Below are 14,786 nucleotides of genomic sequence, written 5' to 3'. Positions count from 1 at the left end.
TTTCAAATATCTTAAGGGAACAGCTGATCTGGGATTGTGGTATCCCAGATAATCAGATTTTAAACTAATAGGTTACTCAGATGCAGATTTTGCAGGTTACAAAATTGACAGGAAAAGCACAAGTGGAAGCTACCAATTTCTTGGAGGCAGATTGGTTTCTTGGTTTAGCAAGAAATAAAAGTCAATTTCCACATCAACTGCAGAAGCAGAATACATTGCTGCAGGAAGCTGTTGTGCACAGATTCTTTGGATGAAGAATCAGTTACTGGATTATGGGTTAACATATTTTAAAATCCCTATTTACTGTGATAATCAAAGTGATATTGCTATGACAGGAAATCCAGTTCAACACTCAATGACAAAGCACATCAGCATTAGGTACCACTTCATAAGTGAACATGTGGATGAAGGTACAGTGGAATTGCATTTTGTTCCAACAGATCAACAACTAGCAGATATCTTCACAAAACCACTGTGTTAAGCTACTTTTACAAGATTGGTAAATAAACTTGGAATGGTTTCAGGTTCTTTCTCTAAATCTGCTTAGTTTTTGTTATGTTGCATCAGACTTTCTTGTCAGTATTTACAGAAATTACTCTCTTTGTGTATTCTGTACTTAATTGAAAATTGCTTAAGTACTGATTGTTGTCTGACGTGAATTTCTAAACTCTGATAGAGATATGACTGTTTTTGTGACTATTCGATCCTATGAGGATAACTGTGCTAGATGCTGACCTAATAGTCTTTAACATACTAGAGATCCCATGTTAGAAGTAAATATTTATGTGGAAATCTGTTGACACAAGCAAATTCTGATAATGAGCTTAGTCATGTTTACTTTGTCTATCTTATTACTAAGTCAAAAACTAGAATAATGCTTCTCATCTGTTAAGTTCTGATGTTAGTAAATCTGATGGATGTACTAAGTGCTGATAAACCTCACTCATTAAAAGAAAAAGGATAAGAAAAAGAAATAAAAATCAGGTACTCCTTTGAGGTCTAGAGTAAACATGTGGAAGGGACGACCCAAGTGGATTGCTGGTATTACGTAATATGCATCAGAAAAGCAAAATATCTTTCTTGGTGACTTTGCACACTCTATGATTACTAGAGAAATACTCTGATAAAAGCATAAATTCTGATAAGCAGTCGTGACTCACTTACACTGAGAAGCCACTGCAAAATGGAATTTAAAAAGATGCACAAAATTAGCACAAGATAGTTGAGGTGAACTCATGCATGAACTCATTCAATAGTAGGCTTCAGAATAATGACATATTTTAAGTAAAGTTTTAGTTATGCCTTATTTCTAAGATGTACTGAAGTGAATCAGACTTTACTCTTTGTCTGATATTTAGCTTAATTCACACACTAACACTCCATATGAATGATGAAAATTACTGTGGTGATTCATGTTGTTGTAGATGAACAGTTTATGTGTCAGATTGCATAAATTCTGAGGACAGGTTCTGATGAACGTTCTGATGATTAAGTTCTGAAGAATCGATATCAGAATTTGGGTGAAGAATTACGGAGATAGGCATTCATTTTTTGAGTTAAGAAATCATGTTCTGATGACTGTTAAGTTCTGATATAAGTCTAAGTTCTGATATTAAATTCTGATCCTTTACTTGACTTATTTGTGGTTAAAATCTGAAACAGTCTCATTTTAAATCGGAATATATTTGGGTAGAATATTAACAGTCAATATAATTAGGGATAGTGGCATACGTACATGCACAATAATTTTTACTTGTTTCTTGTGCGCATTAAACCTCATTTTACACTTCCAATGACTGTTTTTCCTCTTCCCAGTCTAGGGAGACGAGGTAGAATTATTTCTACCTGTCAGCATTAAATTTCCTTGCGTCTCCTGGCATTCTATCGCCTATATAAACCAACACTTCACTCCAGCCTACACATCATTTCTTTTCTCACATACTCACTCTCCTTTCCTTCATATCAACACAAACATGGTCAACTACAATATGTTTTTGAACTATGAGACCTTCAACATGGAGCTGAGCTGTGAGGCCTGGCAGCAGGAATGGCACGTAACTGTCATTCCTGATGAGATTTGGGACTCGGTTCCCCAAGAGGTTCTCACACACCTCTTGTTCTTTTACATGGATTACCATCGCCATCTGGAGCGATTGGAGGAAGAACGGCTAGAAGCTCTTCGCCAACAAGAGCGAATCATTCGACTCGCTATTCTTTTTGTAGAGAGTCGGAAGAAGAAATAATTTGTTTTCTTCTTCCTATTTTTCTTCATCATCAGTTTTGTTCGGCTTCTTAGCCACGGACAAAATCTGTTGATGTTAGGTTTAGTAGCTTAGGACAGTCTTGTAATGTTCTGATATAATTTTCAATTTCATGAATGTATTTTCTTAATATATTAATGGAATTTCTTATTTTTGCAAGATTCCGTCTCTGAGATGTTTGTAATTTAACTGCATTGTTAAATCCTGATATATCCATATTCTGTTGAGCATTTTAATTATTTATTTAAAATAAGTTCTGATTTTAACATATCAGTACTTATTTTTTTTTTGGTCATACTCACACTTGGAATTTTTTTTCAGAATATTATTTTTGCAGTGAAAATGATTAAATAAGTGGGAATAGTTTAAATTTTGAATTAAAACTGACTTACCATAATTAATGGGATTACTTGGTAAGTGGAACGGTTTTTTCCTTGAAAAAATGCATGTGCTAAGTAATGATTACTGTTTTCCCGTGCCCATTAACTATTCATTATTACTACATGTCTGACAGGTGTCCAACGGTTATGTTTTTTTTAACCATGTATAAGTAAGAGAGAGAAGATTATACAATCTTTTATTTACTTTTACACTTTAGCTCTCTTTCTTCACTTTTACTATCTCTCATCTCCTGAAGTTGTTTTTCATACAGACATTTTATCAAACACCTTACAGGCACTCTCAATTTTCAATTTTTCTTATGGCACCTAAGGATTTGATCATTGATGGAGCTAAGTTCGTTCCAAATAACTATGCTGCAATTCTCAATCATGACGAAGCTCCGTCTGAGTTGCATTTTGTGCAAGATCTTCTTGCACACAGTGAAATTGGGTATGCATTGACCCAGCCTTCAGTCTTTTCAAGCCAACAAGTTCTGACGTTTTGGCGGACTGGGCATTTTGATAATGGTGGTGCAACTAGTACTCCCAGTATTGTTTTTAAAGTGGATGATTCTGAACATGTGGTAACTCCTGGTACAATTCGCAAGGCCTTACATTTACCAGAAGGCTGTATTTTTTTGACACCGGAGGAATCAGCTCTACAAGAGTTAATGGACAGTTTGGGGTATGAAAGGAGTTTGGCTAAGCTTGGACAGTTGAAACGGGCACATATCAGAAAGGAATGGAGCTTTTTCTTCGACTGCATCACTAAAGCCTTCGGGAATAAGTGTTCCAACTTTGATGCCATTCCTATAATGAGTCAGCACATCGGGTATGCTATTATTAACCAAACTCATTTTGATTTTGCAAGTGCGGTGATAGGTTTCATTGGGGATAGGATGAAAGAGGATAGGAATGTTGTCTACTTTGCTAGATTCTGTCAGCTTATATATAATTTTTGTTGTGCTGATGAACCCCAACCTACTACTGACTTATATCCACCTTTTAAACTTGCAAAACGAGCCTTTAATGACTTGGTAAATGCTGACCTTAAGAAAACGGTGGTTAGACCTTTACAGATTCCTCAGTCTGTAAAACAGATCTTGGTAAATGCTGATCCTGAAACCTATAGATCTGTTTATCCTGACGTACAACCCACCACCACATCCCAAACACCACAGTAACTATCAGAACATACCACTCATACATCTATAACTCAACCCTCCCTCAGAACATATCTCAAATCATATCTCACACCTTCACAGATAGCTCAACCTTCATCCTCAGCACCTACTGTGAAGCCTTCATCTTCCAAGCCCAAGAGGACAAAGACTTTTCCTCAGACACCACAGAAGAGAAGGAGGATTATTCTGCGAGATGAGTCTGATAGTGAGGAACAGGTTTCTACATCAGAACCTGTTGTCGAAGAGGCTGAGAATGTCCCTTCTCAGAAGGATTCTGGAATTGGGGGATCTAAGCTTCTCAAAAGGCTTAGAAGAATGACTTTTGCTGAACCTCCCAAGGAATCCCCACCTTCAAAGAGATACAAGAAACAGAGAGCAAAAAGGCCAGCTTCAGATGATGAGGAAGCAGCAGCTAAGGAAGGAGATCAGGAATCTCTGATCTCAAAAGAACCAAAAAATGCTGAAACTACTGGATCTCCCTCTCAATTGTCCCCAACCAAGGAAGCTGCTACAGATAAGACCACCACACCATCTGTGTCTCCTATACATGAAATTGTATCTCCTGTAGACCCAGGCACAAGTGCTGAAGTTGATATTCATAACCTGGTTGTGCCTGAGGTTATTTACTTAGAAGCTGCAACAACAATTACTCCATCACCAACACCTTTTCCAGATGCTACTCAAACTCCAAAATTATCTACAATACCTTCTCTGCATCAAGATGTTGATGATCAGAATATAGAAGAGCATCAGGATATGGCTGTTGATCAGAACTTGGAACCAGATCAGCACTTAGAGGATGATGCTGAAGCCTCAATTGCTTCTCATACTGTTGTTTTATCAGAAGATGCTGATTCTGTTAGTTCTGATGCGTCAAATGCTGATACTACTAGTGATGCTGCTATTAATGTAGGTGCTGATGAAGTTGGTCCTTCAGGACATGCACCTACACACACTGTTCACAAATCTGAACTAGTTGAGAAGTTTGTGACAAGAGCAGCACCAGTTCCTTGGAGTGAAATTCCTAGAGGACAGGAGTGGACTACGGAATGGAACTCAGCTACTTTTGTTCCATCTGACAAGACTCTTGCTGAGCACTTGGCAAAAGCTGATGAAATGTTAATTAATGAAGATTTCAAGACATAGCTTCGAGTCACTGCATTGAGTACTAGACATCTGCAAGGTCTCCATTCAACAACTCATGCAGAGTTACATAAAATTCAGGAAGAATTGCTCAAGCAAGAAACAGTTAAGAAAATTGAAAAGAAAAAATTCTTCCAACCTACCTTTGATAGAGTTGCTTATATTGAGAAGACCCAAGAGAAGCAATGGTCTCAGATTAATGATATTTTGAAAAATCAAGCTTCTCAGCAATCTCAACTCGATGAAATCCAAGCTTCAGTGGAATTGCTTGTTTCTCTTCTCTTACCTGCTGATGCCAAAAAGGGGGAGAAAGTAATTAAGTCCAAATGCAAAACTGATCAGACACTGAAGGGGAAGGATGATGACAAAGATGACCAGGAAAACTCTGGAATGAGTGGAGGTCATGGTCAAGGTATAAGTCTCTCATCAAGAAGGACTGGAATTACAAGTCACAGGACAAGTTCTGATGCTGGAAAAAGAATTACTTCTACTACTGGTAAAAGGATAAGTTCTGATGAACTTTTGGATCTTGATGAAGAATTATCAAGACAGTTATTTCTTAAGGAGAATCCAGGAATGGACTTTGAGAGTCTGATGGAAGAAGAAGCTAGACTTAAGTCAGAAAAGGTCAAATCTAAATCTGAAGCTTTTGTTGGTAAAAATAAACTTCCAAAGACCAAAGGCATTGTGATAAAGGAAAGAACAAATCCTGAAGCAACCAAGGCTAAATCACAATTGCAGATAGATCCAAGGTCCAAGGGCAAAGAGAAAGCTGGTGAACCTAACAAGGTTTATGTGCCTCCTGTGAATGAAGAAATTACTGTTGAAGATGCTGATCTTGCTCTAACTTCAAGAAAAATTTCTAAGACAACCTCTGACATGGCTCAAGTTGTTCAGAGTAAAGATATGGTTAGTTCTGATATCTCAAAGAAGCAAGTAACCTCTGACATAGCTCAAGTTAACTTGATATCAGAAGATAAATCAAAGGAAACCTCTGACATTGCTCATGTTAAACCTTCAAAGATACTCCTACCGGGATTCACCAAAGCCAAACAAACTCAACCTTTAAAGACTGCTGCAAGTGGTTTTGAAGCAAGAGTGGTTACTGGAAAGGAAGCAAGAGATAAATCTGGATTGGGTAGTGCTGATGAAAGAAGAATACAGAACACAACCAATGATCCAACTTCCTTAAGTGAACCAGGTATTGGAGCAACTCTTGAAAGATTGAACCAACTAGAATCTGTACAGATGGTTTACCATACCTACTTGAAAGAACACATCTTGTTGTACTTCATGACAGATGGTAGGGTTTATCATATAAGGGTAAATGCCATTCCACTGAAGTATTTTGAAGAACTGGAACATGTATTATTCTTACTTCAAGTGAATGTCAAAATAACAGAAAGTGCTGCAAACTATTTGAAGAGTCAATTCAGAGACAGAAAAGGCTTTATTCTGTTAAGTCTGACAGCACATATCTTCCAAAGTATAGAGATCACAAGGGTGATATTGTTGAGATGAAGCCTAACTCTGCTAATATTATAACTACCTTTCTGGGTTACAAGGCTGTGGAATTCAATCTTGAGTCTGACAAGGCGTATTTGATCAGACTGGATCAGGACATAAAGAAAGCTAAAATTAATGATCTCAGGGCTGCAATCTTTCAAACTGGTGAAGACTCTGCAGAACTTCAAGATGCTAAAAGGAGGATGATTGATGAACTCAGATATGCTGAGAGATGTTTGTTAAAGAACTATCTCAGAACAACTCCTGACATCAGAGAGATTAGAAGATGAAGCCAAGTCAAGATCTACAACTGCTCAAATTCTGATATGAATACAGACTGAAGTTGTTATCAGAAGTTAAAGATGGCAAAGCTTTAAGGACTGTAAGTTGTAGTTATCTAGTCAAATTCTCATGCATTTGTACTTAATGTTTTTGACATCATCAAATATCTGTTAAACTTGTATATTATATTAATTTACAAGTTGGGGGAGATTGTTAGATATATTTGATAATGTCATGACTATTATGATTTATGTTTAGTTTTCAGATCTTACTTAAACAGGACAAATCAGTATTTAACTGAAATCATCACTTATACTGAAGTCAGAACTTAAGTCATCGGTACTTAAGGTTCAGGAGATATTTATCAGAAGATAATATAAGGAGTTAAAGGAAACGTTCAGATAAGGAAGGCAGCTGATTTACAGGAAGAGAAGATCGAGACAAACATAAGAAGAGATATGCATGAAGAAGGAATTCTATGAAGAATAGAATACTTGGAAGAAAAGATATCTGATTGATATATTTTAGGAAGTAGAATTATATTCCATATCAGTTATCGATTATCTTGTAACTGTGTAGTATATAAACACAGACATAGGGTTTACACTATAAGTGTTATCATTATCGAGAAGATTATTTATTGTAACCCTAGCAACTCTCGTGATATTTGTTCATCACTGAGAGAGGACAGTTCCATACTGTAACAGAGTTTATTGTTTTAAATAAAGTTTGTTTTCTGTTACTTGAGTTATTAAAGGTCGATTTGATTGTGCTATACACTGTATTCACCCCCCTCTACAGTGTGTGTGACCTAACATTAGATAACTAATAAATAATTAGATAAATAATTAAATAATTAATTTAATAATTAAATTCGAATTTCTAAATTAACAAAATCATTTAGAAATTAATTATAATATTTTCAGAATTTAAATCTAATTTTTATTAGATTTTTAGAATTTATTAAAACTAATTTCTAAATTACAAAATAAAATACTTAATTAAATTCTAAAAACACAATTTCAGGAAAGGATTTGGGGGGTTTTTGGATCGAAACCGGGTCGAACACCGGGTTGGAACTGGGTCGAACACCGGGTCATCCAAGAACAACCCCTCCTCGTTCATCGATTTCCCCACCGGAGCCGCCACACTTTCCCGGCAGAAATCCGGCGAATTGATTCCGCCGTTCCCTTCCTGAACGATTCCCCACGTCCCTTCTTCCTTCTTAGACGTTGCTGCGACAGAAACACGGCCCAGGCTCCATTTCCAACTCCGGCGATCGAAGCCATCGTCGAGGCGGCGGCCGGAGCTAGGGGCTTCGGTTTTTGACACGATTTCGAAGAAACCTAACAAAAACTACTCCCCTTTACTCAACAACAAACCCCGACGCCTTCCCCCTCTTCCACGACGTCACAGCAGCTGGAAAATTAAGAAACGCCGCCGCTGTCGGCGGTTTCCGGCGACTATACAACCAAAAACAAAAACTGTCGAAACCAGGGTGAACCGACTCGGTTTTTTGACGATCTATACACCCATAATACTCAAAATCATCTCAGTAGCATGAATCAAAAATACCCAATTCAAGATTAATCCGAAAATCATAAAATTAAAATCAGTTAATTTGTAGCTGTAATCGACAACAAAATCATAAAATAGGATTCATAAGCTTTGCAACGAGTACTTACATGCTTGATTTGGAGGTCGGAATCAGGTTGAAATCTTGGATTGAAATCAAGAACTCAAGAACCCTAATTCTGAAATTTGGGGATTTTTGGCTAATTTTCTGAAATTTTTTATGATTAATTAACTAATTCATTAATAAAAATTAGGCTATTTATATTATGGAAAATAATACCCCTAAATAAAATTCAGGGGCTAATTACACTCCTAATAAAAATATTTGGCCCAAATTTTTAAAATTTTTGGGTATTAATAATGAATTTTTAAATATCCAATAAATACAAAATTAATGTCAAAAATTCCCAAAAATTATGAATATTACAAAAATGCAAAGAAAAATGATGTATGCTAATTTCATGATCATATAAAAATAAAAAATGTGATTTTTGTGGGGTTTTTGGTACCCGAAGGGGTCCGGAAAAGTCATTTTTCGCGAAAAAGGTAAATTTGTAAAATGTCTAGGGGTTCAGAATAGCGATATGGTATAGGTTGTTTTTGACAAAATAGGGCCAATGATTTTATTTGAAATACGGGCTTTTAAAACATGGTTTGAGATGTACGGGTTTTGATATAAAATATATAACTTACAATAAAACACTCAATAAATATCCAAAACATGTTTGGATCAAACCAGACAACACGTAACACATAACAGTTAGGGTTTAATGACTCAACATATTTAATCACATATTAATACACATAATTTATCTTTATTATGATATAATACAAGCGTAATTTCTCGGTCGTTACAGTAGATGCAGAAAAACAATTTTTAAGCATGCCCGGTTTGGATATGTAACTTCTATTTACCCCTCTCTACTTTGCTTTGTAATCTGCTGGTTCATGTGTTATTTGCATGAAACTTGGGGTTTACTTTTAAGGCTTTACTTACAATTACTTAGGTAGTAGATGCAGAAAAACAATTTTTAAGCATGCCTGGTTTGGATATGTAACTTCATTCAGGGTGGTTAGAACGAGGAGAGGTTGGTGGCAGATTCTTTTTTCTAAAAAGGTTAAGAAGAGTTTCTTGAAAAGTATAATGCTTTAGGGAAAGGATGGGGTATGCAAGGCAACTAAAACAAACTCATCTGAATCACATTTTACAGTTTTAAAATGTTAACCGATTGGATATGGTTTTGGGATTTATAATTTATGGTCCCATTAATTGGTACTTGGGTTTGTAAGAATAATCTCTTGATGCCTTTTAAATTATTGTTTGTGTTAATTAGTCCCCTCCCTTATGGGCTAAAAATTGATACAAAGTTTTGCACGTTTCGTTTTCAACTTGTCAGCATAAGAGGAAACAACAGACTGTACCGACTAATTTTACAAGCTTAAGACCCCAAGTATAGATATCATGTTATGTCAACAACTCTAATGTAGCTGATATGAGATTTTGAAACTTGAAAATTTGAACCTAAAATCTTGACATTAAATTTTGATGAATCAATTTGAAAGCTAACAATATTGGATTTAGTAGTTATAGATTATTTTTAATCTATTTTTTTTTATTTCAATGATAATCACTTTTCTATATATAATATTTTAGATATAGGTTATACATTAGATAATTGTAATATTTATTAAAATATTTTTAAATTTTAAACGATGGTAAATGATTTAGTTAATCATAAAAAATTGGTTTTATTTTCCGAAAATATACTATATTTAAGTAACTAAGGTAAACTAATTTGCAAATGAAGTATAAATATTTTAGTAGATAGTAAATTATATATTAAGATAATTATTATACTTTTTTTAATATAAATGTAAATGCCATAAATTGTTAAGCATTGAGAATGTGTACAGTTATTAAATCTTTTTCAATTTATAGAATTGTATTTTGTTTTAAGATATTTTTTCTTATAAATATATCTACATTACACTAAAAATTATTAAATTATCATAACTTAAAATCTCTAGACTGGGTAGAGGTATAATGTTGCAATAACAAGATAGTAGTATAAAAAACACATGATACCTTTAGTATATTTTATCATAATTTCTTCATTTTTTCTTTTCAAAATATTATTTTTTAATTAAGTTGATAATCTGCAAGTATTATTTTTAGTGATTCTCACACAAATTTTGTTTTTAAAATTAGTCTTATAAATTTTTAACTTATATTTTATCATTATAAGATAATATTATATATCAATTTAAATAATTAACTAATTTATAAAACTATAAAGTTGATTAAAACTAATATAAGAAGTCGAATAAATTCTTTATACCGGTAGAAATTCAAGTTTACTATATTTTTAATAGCGTATTTCCCCATAAATTTGATATTATTGTTAGTTTATTAGGTACATGTTTTAAATAGATAAACCGCCTTTGCATTTTTATTAGCCTTAAATTATGAAGTTGAATAGAATTTGTTTATACCTTTACAAACACAACATATATCAATACACATCAAAATATTTTCAAATTTTAAAGAATGGTAAATTATTTAGTTAATCGTAAAAAATGGTTTTATTTTCCTAAAAATACTATATTTAAGTAATTAAGGTGAAGTAATTTAGAAATGAAGAATAAATATTTTAATAGAAAGTAAATTGTATAATAAAATAATTATTATTCTTTTTTAATATAAATGTTTAGTCCATAAACTGTTAAGTATTAAGAATAACTAAAATATGTACAGTTCTTAAATCTTTTTCAATTCATACAATTTTATTTTATTTTTTTAAATATATCTTCATTACATTTAAAGTTTATTAAATTATAGAGTTTTTACAATTGTCATTTTATCATAACTTAAAATCTCTAAATTCGTAGAGGTATACAATTGTAATAACATGGATAGTAGTATAAATAAAGCACATTATAGCTTTAGTATATTTTAACATAATATTTTTAAAATATTATTTTTTAATCCTGGACTAATACCACTACGGGGCAGTATACGGTGAAATCAGGGTATCACTGGTGGCATGATTGTAATGAAGGGAATAATAATGTTATCCACTCTGGAGGGTGGAGGAAGTTATGGAGATTGTTGATTCCTCACAAGATGAAAATCTTCCTATGGCGTTTTAGTAGGAATAACTTTCCTATTCGGACAAGGTTAGCTTCAAAAGGAGTTGTATTACCTATTATTTGCCCTTTATGTGAAGGTGATACTGAAGAGCTGCTACATGTATTTTTCAGCTGTTCTTTTGCTAGGAAATGTTGGGAGTATACAGGGGATGCATACGACATGAGTAGCGTGGAGGATGTTTCAGAATGGCTTGTGCATCAGATCAACCATGCCAACTCTACTGAGGTTACAAGAATTGCCAGAGTTTTGTGGGGCATTTGGTTTTTTCGTAATAAAAAAGTGTGGGAAAATAAATCAGTTAATCATAATGTAGCCATGGACTGGAGTTCTAATTCTCTTCTTGAATGGCGTAATGCGAAGAAAAAGAGATCAGCTATGCAGGTAGTTTCTATTCCCAGAACTGAGCATGTGATTCAAAAATGGTTGCCACCTCCTACTGGTAGTGTAAAACTAAATGTGGATGCCTCTATTTCTGTTGGAGCAAATGATTTTTCTACTGGTATGCTTATCCGAGATCATGAGGGTAATTTTCTTCTGGGTCGTGTTGCTTGTATCTCGGGTGCAGGCAGTGTCTTGGAGGCTGAAATAACTGCTCTTTATGAAGGTTTATGTTGGATCAAGTCTTTGCCTTACCAGAATGTGCTCATCGAATCTGACTCGCTTCTCACAGTCCAAGCTGTTTAACGTGCTGATTCAAATTATCTTGAGATTGGTCACCTGATTGACGAGTGCAAACAAATCCTCAGGTCTAGACTAGATTATTCTGTTTCTTTTGTTAAAAGGCAGGCAAACAAAGCAGCCCATGTCATGGCTAGAATACCTTGTTTGTCGAATTGCCAAAACATTCTCACATCTCCTCCATTGATAGTGTTGGAGACTCTCATGTATGATTCAATGGTTTAATGGAATTTCTTTTTGTTTCAAAAAAAAAAATAAGTTGATAAGCTTCAAGTATTATTTGCAACAGTTATGTTTTTAAAATTAGTCTTATAAATTTTTAATCATCTATTTTTTTAAAAATAAATTCCTTACAATTTTATATTTTCGGTTAAGTTGGGATTAAACGTATTTAACCGATTAATTGTAAAAAAAATCAGGTCCTGCAATGGAGAGAAACTAAAATTTTACTTATTATTAATCTAAGGTATAATTGTTATTCTGGTGTGTATATGGTGTTTGTTTAATTTTTAAAAAAATTATATTTTCAACTTAAGTAATCATTCGTTTTAATTTTTATTTTTGTAGAAAACATATTTATTAGCAGTTAGCTATTTTTTAAATATAAATCAAGGGTTTTGCATTAGTTTTGGTTATTTAAAAGAAAAATTATATGATTAGTTCACGTAATTTTGTTATCTTAATTTTATTATTTTATATAGCCAGTGTTATATCTATTTGTATTAAAATTTTTTAATTAAAATTATATGATTAACAAGATCAATAATATATATTAAAATTATATGATTAACAAGATCAATAATACATATGCTTAATTATTAATTTAAATCAGATCAATTATTATTTGTTGACATATTACTATGCATGATTACTAAGCATTCCCGCTAAATATCTTTTTAACCACTATGTAGTCCATATTCATCTAACAATACAACTATATATCATTTATGAATAACAATTAATTTTTCATCCTATCAATACACAACAATACTTACAAAACCTCCACATGCCAGAGTATCTTTAGAGACGATTTTCAGAAATGATTTTAGCGCAAATAAGTTTCCTGCCACAAAAAATAAAATAATTTATAAGTTTGTAATATTGTAGAATATCCGTAATTGAATCAATTTAAATATAGAATTAAAAGTAGTTAATTTACCACATTACCTCTATCAAGATCTTTCTCATAAACATCATGTTTATAGATGCAAACATTCACATTGTTCACATTTTCTATATCATTATGCATCCTGTACATCACTCTAGAATCATCAATTTCAAGTCCTGTGTCTGATACAAAATCAGACCAGTCTTTCCCAAATCTGCAATGGCCTCCAACCCTCTACACCTCACATTTCCATTCCTTAGTGGTGAACCTCAGACTGACAGAGTTTCCATGTTTGAATTTTTTGTAGAAATTCTCTGTTCCTGACTTCATTGTTCATATATGCAAAAATTTGTTCAGGTATCCAGCATATACACACTAATATTAAAGTATGAATGCGACCTGATATGGAAAACAATTGCAAATAAATCTTATCAGATCAATCTCATCACCTTGCAAGTCTGCACTATTTATGCTAATACGGTAAGCTTTAGTTTTGTTCAGGAAACCATCATATAACATAGCATCAGATTTCTGAAACTGAATGTTTCCATAGAAAATCATAAATTCTTCGTCTTTCCATTCCGGTGTATTTAACATCCACTCATTTGGTTCTATCGTCGGGTAGTTTATCTCAATTGCCACTTCCTTATATATCTTGACATTAAAGACCCCATTTCCATGATAATCAAATAAAACAAGATTATATATCATAATTCCATAAAACTCCATAAAGCGAGCAAGACCACATATTTTTCCGATTTCTGAATCATATCGAGCACGCCATTTATGTGTTTTACAATATATCTTCAAGCCAGTTGAAATTCTTCCACCACAAACACTTTTAAAATCCTCTGGAACTCTCTGATCACGTACCATTAAATCAAATACATTTAAACATAAACATAAATTTGACACTATATAAATTAACGCTGTAAAATATACACTTATAAAGTGCCTAAAATCAGAGACTTCTACATTTACTGCCAGAAAGCTACATATACTCTCTTCATTATTTGTACAATTGGTATTATGTTAATGTACCTAAATAAATGCAGTATATACATTCTAGGTTAAATATTTACCTAAATTGAATTTGACATTCTTCGCTCTAGAACTAGATCCTTTCTTCATCTGTAATTACATAATAAATTTGTTCCAATCAATATAAAGCACGTTATTTTACTTAGATATTACATGGATGAGATACAAATCAAAGATTTTACAAGAACACTACATGTATAGGATACAAAACTTGAGAATTACATGAATTTGAGCAAGTAATGTTCTTAAATTCTATATAACATTAATCGATTAAGTTAAGGTGTGTATACTTTAAAACTCTATCAATCAAGCAATATAATTTTTAGTTCTAACACTGATTCATGGTTCCATTGCATATATATACTGTATGAAAGAAAGATAAACTATAGACAAAGAATCGGTTCATACCTCCATTGCAGAGAAAGAGTTTGATTCTACCGAGAGTGTTGTCTCCTTGGTGAAAAGAAGTTACTTTTT

At 33.2% G+C, this 14,786-nt stretch overlaps 1 protein-coding gene across 1 annotated transcript; it reads left to right on the top strand.

The window, feature by feature from the left end:
• The first annotated feature begins 11,641 nt into the window (after positions 1 to 11,641).
• Positions 11,642 to 12,166, top strand: LOC141690922 (uncharacterized). The gene has a single exon (XM_074495678.1). The coding sequence runs from the start codon at positions 11,642 to 11,644 to the stop codon at positions 12,164 to 12,166; it is 525 nt and encodes a 174-aa protein (XP_074351779.1).
• Positions 12,167 to 14,786: the final 2,620 nt, after the last annotated feature.

The sequence above is a fragment of the Apium graveolens genome, chromosome 10, assembly GCF_009905375.1.
Source record: "Apium graveolens cultivar Ventura chromosome 10, ASM990537v1, whole genome shotgun sequence".
Classification (NCBI taxonomy): domain Eukaryota; kingdom Viridiplantae; phylum Streptophyta; class Magnoliopsida; order Apiales; family Apiaceae; genus Apium; species Apium graveolens.
Note: the sequence above shows the minus strand (reverse complement) of the source record. Positions and strands in the feature narration are given on the sequence as shown.

Excerpts from the sequence above, each read along its gene's own strand:
- LOC141690922 (XM_074495678.1), top strand. The coding sequence starts at position 11,642 with ATGAGTAGCGTGGAGGATGTTTCAGAATGGCTTGTGCATCAGATCAAC.